The sequence below is a fragment of the Oculina patagonica genome, chromosome 7 (assembly GCF_052425735.1).
Source record: "Oculina patagonica isolate OP01 chromosome 7, crgOcupat, whole genome shotgun sequence".
NCBI lineage: Eukaryota > Metazoa > Cnidaria > Anthozoa > Scleractinia > Oculinidae > Oculina > Oculina patagonica.
Genome location: NC_135764.1, coordinates 9,354,252 through 9,369,251, shown reverse-complemented (window position 1 = coordinate 9,369,251; position 15,000 = coordinate 9,354,252). Strand labels below are relative to the sequence as shown.

The window sequence follows — 15,000 nt, the reverse complement described above, 5'->3', positions numbered from 1 at the left end:
GAAAACCAGTAACAGTAGCCGCACTGTAAACTTTTGTAAATGCACATTGCTTAGATTAATCGTCATTTTTTTGCGCAATCGAACACAGCTCGAAATTAACCTTCTGTAAGGGCCACAGAAAGATAAAAAAACGGCAATAACAAAACGAAAATGATCAAGGATGGTGAGAAAAGGGTTAGAACGAGACGGTGAGAGCTTTTCATTTTTTATTTCCGTTTTCTTTAAATATGTCGGTTTTTAGTTTTTGAGAGAAAAACTTTGCGTAGATATATTCACTCTTCACATTGATTACTGACTGTCGCATTGTTGAGCCATCAAGCAGGAGTTTACTTAAATTCTTGTAAAAGAAATCAAATTCCGACCGATTTCCTTAAAACGATGGAAACCAGTCTAGATCAACCCCAAGTTAATCTAATACAGCAATACAAGATATATTCAGAAGAATGCTAACGTTTTATTTTCGAATGAATGTAACAGATATTCCTTCTTTGATTGTATGCGGTGTTGTTATGTAATTTGGATAATTTGTAGTGCAACGTGTTCAAATGTAATCAGTCCAAATTTAGGATCAGGTATAGTGAGTGGCAGCCCCCAGGTCAGGTCAAGTAGTAAAACAACAGAAAACACTTAAAAATTGACGCAAAAGTTATGTTTTTTATACTTTAAAGCAAACTCTTTGTACAAAAAAAAAAAAAACGACTGGGGAGCACTATAAAACTATCAGATGCCGTGTACGTATGTTGTCATTATAATACAATGAACTCTTTTTGGTTTAAAAACATCTTTAAAACAAAGTAAGATACGTAGTTATTAACCTCTCGTAGCGAGTTTTGTAAATTCAGTCTAACAATTCCTATGCAATTTTTTGCTAATAAAATAGTGTTTTGGGTTTTAAATTTGTCTTTGTCCATTCACAGTTCGTGCATAACACGGAGGTAAAACTAATATTTAATTCATAAGTCACATTATCTAGTGTTTTTTATTCCATTGTTTTTCTCGCAGTGTACATCTAAGATTACATCAAACTGTAGCCAACGCCTTTTTTGCATAGTGCTTGCTCATCCATTCAAGATAGGAGCACTCGGGAAGCTTCTTACGGTTATACGCCTCGTTGTAAGCTGTAGCACCAGGCATCTTTTCCATCGACTTCTCAAACCTCTCCTCCGGTTTCAGACACGTGCTTGGGCGTCCACCTTCAGCTCCCTTAAAGTCTTGGGTCGTCACGGAACCGTCCGTGTGGAATTTCACAACGGGTTTGTGATAAGAGCTTCTCTCGTGGAAATCACCGTAGCGGATGTATGGGACTTTGCTGTAAGGCTTAAATTGGTCGTTGTAAACCGTCTCGTCGAAGAACTTTGCTTTGCTCTGTTCAATCCTCGAAGGTGGCCTTATCTTGGTTGCTTTAACTGCTTCTTTCTGTTTGAAATCTTCTTTGGTGATGGTGGTGGTGGCAAATTTCGTGTCCGGTGAAACGTAATCTCCGCCGTCCGGTTTGAGCAGTTTCGTGCGTTCAATCTTACTTGGATCCCACGTGATCTTGTAACACTGATTATTGGTTGTCTCAAAATCACGTGCGTTATCCATGGCCAATCGGAGTGTGGCAGGAGGGGGTGAAATGGGTTTAGGCGGCAGCGGCATTTTCGCGCCAAAACCTGGAAAGTCGCTCTTGGCTTGAGTGTCGCTCTGAAACTTCGCGCGCTTTTTCGTCTTCAGTGTCGGCTGGCGAATCGTCATTTCCGGTCTTGCGTCATTCTCCGGCGTCTTGAATGCATCCTTGTGAACTGTCCTTAGAAAGTGATCTCCTTCGATGCCAATCGTCACTTGTGCCTCCTTGGGCTTGAACGCGTCGGGACGCGGCGCGAACTTGCCACGGTACACGTCTTGATTCCACGTCTTTACGTCATACTTGCCGTGTTTTTCAGGATAGAGAATGGCGCCTGTATAACACGGAAGCTCAGCAAACGGGGCTTGCGGGACGGGCACTTTGGGCGTGAACGTTTGGTTGTGAGTGGTAGCAGATTGAAATTTCAGTCCTTGATTTTGCGTGACAGTCTTTGGTCGGCTTATCTTCACCACTTGTGGTGGTCCACGGTCAACGAAGTCTTGGGCGTAAACCGTCTTTCCGTCTATTTTCGCGTCCGGTCGTTTGTATTCTTCCTCAAACTAAACAAAAAAAGGAGAAAGGAACGAGCGCATTTTAGTATCTGGTTGAAGGAAAGAACGAAACAGACAAATACAGGCTGATCAAACTATCTTCATTGATATATTCTACTTTCACTGACTTATGTTAACCGCGCACTGTGATTGTAACCATTTGCAGATATCGCGTATTATAATTTCATTTTTTTTACGTTGTACCGTATTTTTTCGAATAAAAGTCCTCCGTCCTCGAACTAGCGCCAATAAGGAACGGCTTGATTTTATTTTTCTTCTTTCTAAAAGTGATATTTGCGGCAATTTCACTGATAGATTTTAACTTTTGAAACTACATGTACATGTACACTAGCAAAGTTAGGCTTTTTTTCCGGGCTGCGTTTCGAAAGGAGCCCTGAATCGCTTGGGTTCATTTTTATATGCACGAAAAAATAAATCCCAGAGGTAAAAAGCAATCATAAAACTTTATCTTCCTTTCATTTTACTTGTAGGTCAAATTTGTTTTTGATTAAAATAAAACAATGAGTCTGAGCATTGAATCGGACGGGGCAAACTGAAACAAAAAGGCAGGACATTTCATTGTGTTGCTACATGAATATAGAGCGTTTAGCACACAAGTTACCTTGCAGGTCCCTTGCGGATCAGGTTTCCTGGGAATGTATTCCGTTCTCTGAACAGTTCTGAAGTCCATGGGGGGTGGGTTGGGGTTCCTCAGCCGTGGCAGCGGTTTTCTCGCATTGCGTGGCTTCGCACCGTCGTGGAGGGTGTAGGTGTGCTGGTAATCCGTCTTAGCTTCAGCCAGTCCTGGTCGCTTGAACACTGCTTTCATTTTTTGTGAGTTCTTTGTGCAGCCGATGTGAGGATGGTATCCGCTAAAGAAAAGGTATAAAAGAAATAAGTTTAGGTTGTTGGTGCCAAGAAAATTCAAACTTGTCTTGCGTTGAAAAATGCGTGACGCCTGCGAAACAGCGACGACTAATGACACAAGTGTGACGGCTGCATTGTTTTCATTCCCCTTTTTTCCTTGTCATGCGAGGCAAGGAAGCTTGCAGAAAAATCGTTTCCCTCTTCTTTTCCTCCACGCGTGGTCCACGCTCGCGAACACGCGCTCCACGCGCTTGGCGTTTCGTTACATTGATTGCGTGACAAAAAAGGTTCAGAAATATACTGCATATAAAAAATATACAAACCGAAGAGAAATGAAATTTTACATGTAAATCCAACAATTTTAAGCAACTCCCTTACGTTTATTCTAATCTCGATGATTTTATATACTAACACGGCTAATAAATTTATATACGATTTTATTTAATTAAAACCGATTCAGACAAAAGGCACCAGACTCTAAAGTAGGATTAAAATTACAGATTTATTTAATTTAATAGTACATGTAGTCTCACAAATACAACCAGCGGCTGCCTAGTAGCAAATTATTTTCGATATAAAAGCCCTCAGAGAAATTTCAGAGAAATTCACCTCAAACGATTAACAATGAATCAATTAAGCTAACAAAACCTTTTTAAAATAAATTGATAAAAGTCTGAAAGCTGCACTCTGTTTACTTCGAAAATGCAAAACTTTTAAACACAACAGTACACGCGCGAACCTCAAAACTAATGTACTTAATCGACATTCCGCCATCTGCAATTTATAATTAAGAGACCAGTTAATGCACAATTTTAGCTTATTCTACTATCCTATCTCAAGATCCTTTTAGCTTTTTGTAAAAGTACAATAAAACATCTGTCAGCTGAGACAAGAATGCATGCCGAGTATAAATAATGTAACAGACGGGCTTGAGTTGTCTAACTTACCCACAATCGCACAATTCACAGACGCATTTGAGTCCCTTTTCTTTCAAAACCTTCTCTGTTTCTGCTGTGTATACCCTTGGTGCGGCCATATTTTCCTTCTTCACTCTTCAAAATCTATAAACACACACACAAAACTTTAGTCGGCAAGTAGATCGACAAAATAATGTGATATGTTTGTAGTCGCGTTCGGATATTGTTGCCGAAATTCGTGACTTTTCACGCAGTCAATTACCTTCAAAAGGCGGATTTAACTTTCATCAACGCAATTCATTTATACCGTATGCCGATTCGTGAAAATCAAAGTCACTTTCGTCAGTTTACGTCCTGAGAAAATATTCACAAGTTGCCTGTTGAAGTGCGATCGAGTGTTGTGAGCAGGCGTTTACACGGTCCATGCCATTGCTATTGACAACCGCTTAGCTCGATATGAATATTTTGAATAATTGCCCCGCGGGACATATTCCCTTGGGTAAACGAAATGCCAAAATGAGCGTCGTTGATTGGGTATTGTGTTTGCATTATTGTTTATGGGCTATTATGCAATGTGATATACACGAGATAATTTATAATTACATTGGCAAATATTAATTCGCCTATTATTCCTGTTATTTGACCCTTTCGGATAAATTTTCGGACATGTTCGTAAAAGTCCGGCATGTTCGTAAATCGTCACGAAGAAAAGTCACATGACCCGAATACATTTCCCGCTCAAGATCAAATATGGCGGACGAACCGTGCAAAAACATCGTTCGCGAATTTTAGCGTGTAAAACAGATCGGAGTTATTGTGAAACACCGTAATTTACGATAAGCGTGTAAGCTTTGGCGAAAATGGAATCTCCGAGGTCAAGCGCGATGAATCTATTGCCTTCGTCAACTGTTCGTCTGATTGCTAGTTCTCAAGTGATCACTTCTGTCAGTTCCGTAGTAAAAGAACTGATCGAGAATTCTCTTGATGCTGGTGCGACGAGCATTGAAATCAAACTGGTGAGTTTTTGTGAATCATTGTCGTTATCTTTTGTGTTAACTATCTGGAGCAGATTTGAAATTCAAGAGATCATGCAAGCTTAGCTCGTATGGGCCCTATTTATTTCCATGTTATTGTAGGCGTGAACACAGTGTAAAGCTTATGTGATCCACTATAGGAAAAGTTTCTTAACATTCCCATGCAGAGTAAGAAAAAAAAAGAAGAGTAAAAAAATATGCCAAAATAACACCTTATCAATATGTGATTAAGTTCGGTGAAGGTTCTTTCACAGTGACCATGATGCAGCAGGGAAAATCTAACTGTCGTTTTCTTAAAATAAATGATGCTGATCCAGGGTGCCAGTATAAAGCTTATATAAAAGAAATAAGATTATCTGGTCGCCCAAAGACAAAAGTTAGTCGCCTGAGGCACCTGGGCACCCTTAGAGCACAGCCCTGACAGGTCTTGCTATGTCTCATGTTATTTTAGGATGGATGGGGCTTGGAAAGAATCGAAGTTCGTGACAATGGCTGCGGCATTAAACCTGAAGATGCTCCCTTTATGGCTCAAGCACATTACACTTCAAAAATATCAAGCGACAACGACTTAAAATCCCTCCAGACTTATGGTTTCCGAGGTGAGGCTCTAGGGTCGCTTTCGTCAGTTAGCAATGTATCCATTTTGACCAAGACAGACTCTGAAGAAGTTGGCATGCTGTACACGCTAGAGCGCAATGGTAAAATAGGAGCCACTCAACCAAAACCTACTACTACTGGTACAACTATTACAGCAATAAACTTATTTAAGAACCTCCCTGTCCGAAAACAATTCTCCAGCAACAGCAAAAAATGTAAAGATGAGTTAAAAAGAGTCGAGGACTTGGTGATGGCATACGCATTAATACATCCCACCCTGCGGATCACCTTACGGCATAATAAGGCTGTTGTCTGGCAGAAGAGTAAAGTTGCAGATCAAAGAACAGCTTTATTGTCTGTTTTTGGGACATCATTGTTGGCGCAAATGGGTGTGATAGAGTTTCATGATGAAAATAACAGTGGTATTCATGTACTTGGATATCTTCCAAGGCCTGGATATGATTTGGAAATTACTGGACGTGCAGTGAATGACAGATGTTTTATCTTTTTTAATGGGAGGCCTGTGAATATGAAGCAAATTTCTCAGGTGTGTTTGTGGATGATAACTAGTGCAATCTTGTAAATCATGTGAGATTTAGTAACAGTCTGAAATGACAGAAATATACTTTAAATACAGTAAATTAGTTAAAAAAAGTTATTTTGTACCTATCGAAACAACATTTAAATTCTTGGATAAATGCGCATAAACCAACGAAAACTGGTACTTGTACAGTGTATATTATTTTTTTGTAGCATTAGATTTGAATAGTACCATGACAGGAAAATATATACCGGTAAAATAAAATATAAAAAATATAATAAAAATATATAAATTTATTAACTTCTCAGTGAAAATATATTTTCAAAATGTTTTAATATTTTGTAGCACAAAATTCTGGTTTAAAGCCAACTGGCCTATTACCAGCTTCCATGTGTATATCTGGGATTGATAGGGGGTGTTTTGTTTTTTATTAAACTGGACTTTAGCAGACCTACATGTATTGGTACATGTACATGTAAGTTTCCACTTCCAGGGGGTTGTCATTCATGTATATGTAAGTTACAGGGGTGCTTTTTTTTTGGGGGGGGGGGTGTTCTTTTTTAACCAAGATATCTAGTGTGTTTTATGTCCCACTTTGATTTCTGTCTTCATTTTGCAGCTGATCAAGCAATACTACAACAAACAAACAGCTGTTTCATCCAACAGATACCCTGTTGCATTTTTAAGTGTGAACATTCCTCCAGAAGTCCTTGACGTCAATCTGGAACCTAACAAAACCAGTGTGATGTTGACAAACAAAGATGAACTAATGACAATTTTAACTAACCTATTAGAAGAGTTTTATTCTGATGAGAAAAACAAGCTCCCCTTAAGCAAAGGTACTGATTGTAACAGCACTACAGAAAAGAGCATTGCTGTAATTGGGAAACTTGGTGACATCACAAACACTTGTGGCTTGAATGGAGAAGTTGCTACTCATGCATCCAGCAACCTAGGTGAGAAAAGTAAAGAAAAAGAAAGATCTCTTCATTTGGACAAAAGTATAGTGCCAGAGGACACCCCAAGCTTGGAACATGAAGTTGAAGAGACTTACAACGAGCAAGTAAATACAAGAAGTGACAAAAATAATACACAAGAAAATACTTTGAGTAATAAGAATGATTTGCAGACTGAGAGAGAGAAATCATCCCATCATGAAGGAATAAGCCCAACCAACCAAACAGATAAACTGCCAAGTTCAGTTGTAGCCCAGAAGGCAACAATAAATCAAGCAGTTTCTTTACCTTCTTCCCAGCAAGAAGACACATGCATGTTGTCTCCAACAGATTCTTTGCAATCTGTAGAACTCTGTGAGACATTTAGTGACAAGACTTTGTGTGAAGTTAGTGAGTCAACATGTAATATGGAAAACAATGTGTGTAGCTCCTCTATAGAGCCCAGCAGTGTCGCAGAAAATGGTAATTCTGAGACTGGTCACAGCGTGTCAAATTTGAACAATGAAAAGAGCAACAGGCTTAACAAATTACCAGTAACGAAAACAGCAAACACTGGAAATAGCTCAAATGCAACTGACACTGATGGCAAACCAAAAGGAAGTCAAGAACTGTCTAAGAATAGAACACTGGTATGCAATCCTTCCAATAGCCCCTCGCTTGGAAACTCATTTTCTCTCGACTTGGATGATCTGTTTGAGGATTCTGACTTGGATCTCTTTAGTATAGACTCCAACTTGAAAACACCAGGCACATCAAACCATGTGCGCAATTTAGAGAAAGATGCCTCTGTAGAAATGCCTTCCTCTGCAACAGAGGAGGAGACTGCCTCTGTAACCAAACCATCAACAACAGTTACTGTTTCATCTGGAACAACAAAGGCTCAGTGTAGCGACAAAGAGTGGAGCATGGGACGAGGAATTGTGGATAAGCAAGGGAACCCTGTACAGGTACAGTTTACATGTATAACAGTGATCAGCATCTCATTTCTCCTTGCCATACATTGTCAAACAGTTACAGTATAGGTGGTGGGAATAAATGAAATCATTAACAAGGAGACATGGCAGAATTTGCTTCAAAATATTATCCTTGATTCTCGCCAATTGTCTTAACATGCAAGGAGGAAAAAATAGAAAAAAAAATGAATAAGTTTATAAGGCAGGGTGAACAAGGAATTACAAAGGGTTGAATTCTCTTTGCTCCCACCAAAAGTAATGATTATGATTATACACTTTCTATTATTACTGTATGTGGGGTCATGTACAATGTTTTTGACCTTATATCCCCTTATCTTGGACATTGAATACATGTACATGTTAAGCTGTTGTCTTATGGATCTTTCAGCTTGTCATAAAATTAATAACTGCAGGGTGTTCTGTACTCTCAAAAAAGAAGAGGAAACTCATTGCAGATGAGTGCAAATGACTGTTGCAATAGTACATGTATTACAGGGATTTATACCATGCCATAGAAAATACAGCCAATCAGAATACAGGAAAGCCGTTGTATATTCGACGGTATTCAACCCAATCTTCCCATAGTGCGCTGCAACTGTATTCTCAACGAAATTTTGTAAGCGTATTTTCCATGGCATGGTATAAAATAGTTACACAACACTTTCTCGTGGTATACTATGGAATATCCCACTTGTCACTTGTATTTTCTTGGCATACACACTCGCCTAAAGGCTCGTGTGTATACCGAGAAAATACAAGTGACTCGTGGGATATTCCATAGTATACCACGAGAAAGTGTTGTGTAACTAGTATGTAGACTGGAACCCTGTCTAGAATGTTGTATATTGTCACTGTATTATTATTATTTTTCTTTTTACAATCATTATTTTTTATTCAAGCCAAGTCTCAATATGTGAGTAATAAATAATATTTGTTTTACTTCACAAAATATAAATATAATTTATTGATATTTCAGCCTGTTACCTTGGTTGCCCCTGGTCCTCCACGGCAGATATCTGTTAATAGAACACCTGTTTATAATACCCCTCTACATGGAAAGAGGAAGCTCTCATCTGATCAGGTACATAGGAAAGAATCAAGATTACATGTATTTTATTTCTTTGGTAGAACAGGGTATAAATTAGTTTTTTCTTCTTGCTGCAATAACAACTCAGAACAATTATTACAAACTCTTTTGGCAAATCCTCAGCTGGGGGGAGGGGGTTGGGGTAATGGGTTTGCTCCATTGACAGGCAAGCGAGACACTTGGCTGCTTATAAACTTCAAGTTAATAAAGGTGAATAAACTGCCATAGTAAATTTGGAAAAGCTAACTTTACGAGCATTTGCTCTACATTGTACTTCTGAGCAAAGAAACATGGTCTGAGAGAAAGGGCAAATTAATGCTGAGAAGGTCATAATTCCAAAATGGCTACAGCCGTTAATTTTCATTCATTAACTTCCAGTTTATTATCAGCCAAGTACATGTAGGCTCAGTACAATAGCCAAGGGAGTGGTGAAAGTGTTTTCTTGGGGGGAAAAGAGGGTGTGTGTGTGTGGGGGGCATAATAGAATTGTTTAGCATCATCTTATATTGGTACATGGTAACATGTTAAAAGGAATTTATTTATTTTTTTCATTCTATTTTTCTTAGGACAAGTCAAGGTTGTCTCTGTCTAGTAAGAAGATCAAGAAAATCCCAGAGGTTTGTCTTGTTTGTGTTTACATGGCTTGACGTTTACAGGGGACTGATTTTGTTTGTAATGTGATCTGTTGGTAGACTATGAGAAGTCTCCTAGTTTTCTCAGGGTCAGTCGACAGTGCACAACTGGCAAAGCAACATTCAAAGTGAAGTTATTTTTTTGTGTGTTTGCGTGCTTTTGTACTCTACTTACCCTGGGCGTATTCAAGTCCACTATTTACTAAGCCCAAAAAGTAAAGTCATCAAATGGCCACTGGGGAAAACTATTAACTTGGAGGGTTGATGTACACTCAGACTGTACCTCGGGGCTCAAAATAACGGCCGGTCAATGGACAATGTCCGGCCAAGATGACAGTTTGTCAGGAGAAACGTTCGATTTGCCGGTCATTTTGACCGGCCATGGCCAGTCCAAAAAAAATTGTTATGCCAATTATTTATAATGTTAATTCTAACAACTTATTTTAACCTTAACTTGTGGAGCGATTTAATACACAGTATCAAAGCAACCTCTACATTAAAACCGCAGGTAACTCCAAAGTCTTATCTTTAATTGCCAATCTGAAATACATGAAGTACAAATGTCATTCCAATTCGGAAAATATGGTACATGTTTTTTTGATTCGTGCAGTTCTGTTCAGGTCAGTATTATAATTTAGTATAATGCGAAACTTCAGCGAAAAGAACGTGCACGGAAAAACGTTCAAAGCTTGGTAACTAGGTATTTCATTCAAGCGCGAAAGCGGGAAAACAACGTGACAGATGTTTGCATTTTGTCTCATTTAAATGACCTGTCGGTACCACATCTTACAAGGGTACTAAGAAATTAACTAGAAAAAAAAAATTGGCAGGCAAAACAGTGAAGAGATGGCCGGTCCTTTTCTATCACGCAAACAAAGATGATTTAACGAATTAAAGGCAAAAGTAACTACTACTTTCAATATTTTGACCTGTCAAAAACGACACGTGACGGAGCTAAAATCGGTTTTGCCGGTCAACATGACCGGCAACTATCCAAAAATTATTTTGAGCCCTGCCTCGAGAACTCAACTAAAATATAACAATTACTGGTATCAACTTTTCAGATCACAAACCAGCCACTCATAAACAAAGTGATGTCACCTAATCCACTGCAAAGAAAACTGCTCTACAAGAAAACAGAAATTCCATTTTCTTTGAGTGATTTAAAGGAGTCAGTAAAGAGTAAGACAGATCCGAGGTTTGTACTATGTCCAGATCATGTTTGACATTACCACTGTGTTAGCATCTACAGTTGATGTAGCAAAGGTTTCATCAACATTATTTTCTTTCCCAGGTCAATAGAAGATTCCAATTCAGACAATTTGATTGGTCGACTGGATCCCTGGGGAGTTTGGCTGCTGCGCAGAGGAACTGATCTTGTATGCGTCAATCAATACAGGTAACCTCTACTCCAGTCTCGCCAAGTTACACTGTACCGTTCACTCTCTTTAGTGTGCGTCACACAGTTGTTTGAATGTCAGCTGTGAGAATTTGATGGGAGGCGCGGTGGCCTAATGGTTAGTGCGCCGGACTCCGGAACGATCGGTCCGAGTTCGAGCTCCCGGCCGCGGGCCACTTGTGTTGTGTTCTTGCGGAATGGGCAAGACCTTTTACTTTCATAGTGTCTCATAGGGGGGGGGGAGCCCTGCGATGGACTAGCATCCCATTCAGGGGGGAGTAGAAATATTCCTAGCCGCTTAATGCTACGGAAACTGGGATAAGCTCCAGTAGTGTGGGCCCCTTGGCTCGTGGCTTCTCCTTTATGAGAATTTAGAAGTTGATGATTGTGTTTGTTCTTATCACCTGTTTTCTTGACAATGTACACATACTGTATCCACTATTCAAGTATTGATGTTCTTATAACGAGAAATTTGATGTAAACCACTTTCAGGGGTTTACAAAAGGATTATTTAATAAGGTGCACTTGCACAGGAGAACCACCATTATTATTCAGCAAAAATTGTGGGGATGCCCAAACATGATCAGAAGGATCAGAAGGCCCTGTTATCTGTCAACCAGACATGACAGATATCCTCTGTTATTATTCAACAAATGTGCACACTGCCCATATATGGTCAAAATTTTAACGTTATCTGTCATCCATACATAACAGATATCCTGCAATTTACAATTTGCAATTTAAGTCCGTCTTGTAAAGTGCTGCATAATTACAGTTTTTCTATCTGAAAAGTGTGTTTTGTTGACAATTTGTTGAATAATAAAACAATAATCCTGCTCAATCTTGCAGAATATCATCTGATTTTAGCCATCTCGGCCTACGGCCTCGCCGGCTAAGTATCAGGTGATATTCTGTGTGATTTTGCAGGATAATTGCTAAATATATACATGTACACGTACATGTATGTTGGCAAAATTCATCCGACTTTTTGCAAAATGCTCAATAACCACAGTTTATTTAGCTTTACAATCTATTGTGTTGACAATTTGTTGAATTTTATCCTGGTCAAACTTGCAGAATGTCATCTGATTTTTGACAACTCGGCTTATGGCCTTGTCATGTAAGTTTCAGGCAATATTCTGCAGAATTTCACAGGACAATTGTGTAATGCAGTTAAGGTGATCATAAGGTGGTCATGACTGTAAATTAAAATCAAGTGAATGTATTGAATGTTGCATATTATTATATAAAATGCAGTGGTATAGCGAGAGGTAGCAAATCGAGAAAAATGGTATCACACATGTGTGGATAAAAATGATATCCACACATGTGTGATATCATTTTTGACCAATCAGCTCGCAGAGTTTGCCATGTTTCAATGCTCAATGAGCCAATTGAAAGCTTATCGATATTACAATGTAGGTCGAAACATCTTTGGATCTTCCTCGGCAATGATGGGTAGTCTTCGGAACTCTTCAGAAAAACCCAGAAAATGTTGCGAAACATTCATACGACCTTCAGACAACATTTTGAAAATCTTCTGAAATCTTATGAAAATGGTTCAAAATCAAAAACATCATAATTAAAAGGTTTGTATAATAAACAGAATAATACATGGTTGCTTGGATCTCCTCATGTTTGAAACCGACTTGGATATCTCACTTGCTCGCTGTGCTCACTCGTGAGCTATCAATTTGAACACTCAAAGATAAATTTCATAACTCCACGCAACCATGTATTATCCTCTATTCATAATATTGAATATTCACTTTGTTTTTTTTTTTTTGTGCTTAAGAATTCAAGAGCAACTTCTTTTTCAACGTTTGATGGCTTGTCATTCTCTGCCTAAAGAAGGACTAAACCATTCAATTACTTTGAACGAGAGGTAAATATCCATAGGTAATACATAGGTGGTATAAAATGATTAAAGGATAAAAATTATTACATGTATAAGGCAACGTTCTGAAAAGTGAGCGTTTTGGAGTTTAGACCATCATCAGGGGTTTGACATAGATGTTTTGTTAGCACTGTTTTCGGCGTTTTGCTTATTAATTAAACAAACAAGTGATTTATGGAGTGCTTAGACATAACACGAGCGTTTGTTTTGTCTTTTTTTTTTTCAAAGAATTGTTGGTGGTCCTGACTGTTGGAGGACGTTGTGTAACATGAGCAGCAAGTGTGACCCACCAGACACAACAAGGTATAGTAATTGGGCCACCATGCGGGTGGTATTGTTATGCAACATTGAAGTACAGCTGTAGGGTTTTTGCAAAACATCTTAAGTTTGCTTATCAGATCAGTATGTGACTCTGACCATCATAGTCCCTGACTCTAGTCCCTGGCTTAGTAAGTTACATGTAAATAAATTATAGAAAAGTTAGATACGGAGCTGTGCTCTAGCAGAGCCCAGGTGCCACAGGTGACTTACTTTTGCCTTTGGGTGATTTATATAAGTTTGCTATCCTGAAAGCTTTTAAGAGCTGGGCACCCAAGATTTCTTACAGAAGAGCTTTTAAGCATCCTGCAGTTATTCTAAGAGCACAGTTTTGAGAAAGAGAGGAACTAATAACCAGCACTTTTAATTTTAACATTTTGAGTCTAGAAATGACACGTTGATCTCTTGTAGATGGATTGACGATGCGAGATTAACCTCAAATGGATTCGATGTCTGTTTGAAGACAGGTGAGAACACGTACAACTGTACTATAAAATAGCCTTCAGCGACATTAGCCGCTAATTTGACAAGTCTTGCATTTCAGCCAGTGTGCAGCAAATTAAGGCAACGTTTGATATATTTCCCGTTTAGCCACGTTCTCTTAATTTAACCCAACCTGCTGTAACTTCGCGCTGGTACCCTTTTTGAACTGCTCTTTTTACTTCTGGGAAAAGGCTTTGGTTCCACCCCCCCCCCCCCCCCCTATTGTTTGCAAGTGATCCTGTCGACATTTGCACTCTCAACAGTAGAACGGTTTAGACCCACCCAGATGTAAATTCAATTGGGAACACATACACAAAGTCATCTCTTGAGAAGTTTCTGCCTCGAATCCTTTTAAAGGTGATATCTGCAGGATGTGAACTAAGCATTTTATCGTTCTGTCTTCAGATGCAGAAAGTGGAGAAACCAAAGTAGAGCTGTACCAAATGTCCACTAGCATACCATTCTATGGCGTACCAGATCTGGCAGAAGTGCTAGGTAAGCCGGTTGAGATCACTTGCCATATTTGGATGAACAAGTTTATTGCCGTTCGGATCGGTATAAGGCAAAAACGAAACAACAATTTCAAGAACAACAAAACAAACAAAACAAAACTTGCCAATGTTACTTTTTTGCCCACCAGGGAGCATGTTCAATGTTGCAAAACGCGTTTATCTTTTGATTGAAGTCGTTAAATAGAAATTCGTTACATAGAAACTCAATACAGTTTACGCACTAACACAAAGTTACATTGCCGAAACTGTTTGACGCGTTGCATTTCTTCGTGCATGTTAAATATACAAATGTATTAGTACTGCACATTGTTCATTGTACATATCTGAGCGGATTTGCAAGAACCTGGTCGCCCACAAGCCAAATTACTCCAAGCTGTTACAAGTCCCCGGGCCTCCCCCCTGGCTAGAGATTGGCACGTCACCAGCCCACGTGACACCTGACACAGCAGCCAGGTCCCTTCTCAGCAGGGAACCCTCAAGCAATGTCAATCAAAATATTCAACAGCCCCTCACAGGCATTCAAAATTTAACACTAACATACTAAAAAAATAAACACTCCAAGCTGTTTACAAGTCCCCAGGCCTCCCCCCTGGCTAGAGATTGGCACGTCACCAGCCCACGTGACACCTGGCACAGCAGCCAGGTCCCTTCTC

The 15,000-nt window shown here is 39.2% G+C and overlaps 2 protein-coding genes across 2 annotated transcripts; one reads left to right on the top strand and one right to left on the bottom strand.

Moving 5' to 3' along the window:
* Positions 1-192: 192 nt before the first annotated feature.
* Positions 193-4,369, bottom strand: LOC144660313 (uncharacterized). The gene is made up of 4 exons (XM_078520918.1): positions 4,201-4,369; positions 3,969-4,082; positions 2,777-3,026; positions 193-2,163 (listed from the first exon to the last, which is right to left on the bottom strand). The coding sequence occupies exons 2-4, from the start codon at positions 4,055-4,057 to the stop codon at positions 1,021-1,023; spliced, it is 1,482 nt and encodes a 493-aa protein (XP_078377044.1). The 5' UTR covers positions 4,058-4,082; positions 4,201-4,369; the 3' UTR covers positions 193-1,020.
* Positions 4,370-4,683: 314 nt separating this feature from the next.
* LOC144659190 (PMS1 protein homolog 1-like) lies at positions 4,684-14,518 on the top strand. The gene is made up of 11 exons (XM_078519626.1): positions 4,684-4,954; positions 5,424-6,116; positions 6,730-8,013; positions 8,996-9,100; positions 9,673-9,723; positions 10,803-10,936; positions 11,033-11,137; positions 12,933-13,022; positions 13,263-13,337; positions 13,764-13,819; positions 14,241-14,518. The coding sequence occupies exons 1-11, from the start codon at positions 4,799-4,801 to the stop codon at positions 14,516-14,518; spliced, it is 3,027 nt and encodes a 1,008-aa protein (XP_078375752.1). The 5' UTR covers positions 4,684-4,798.
* Positions 14,519-15,000: the final 482 nt, after the last annotated feature.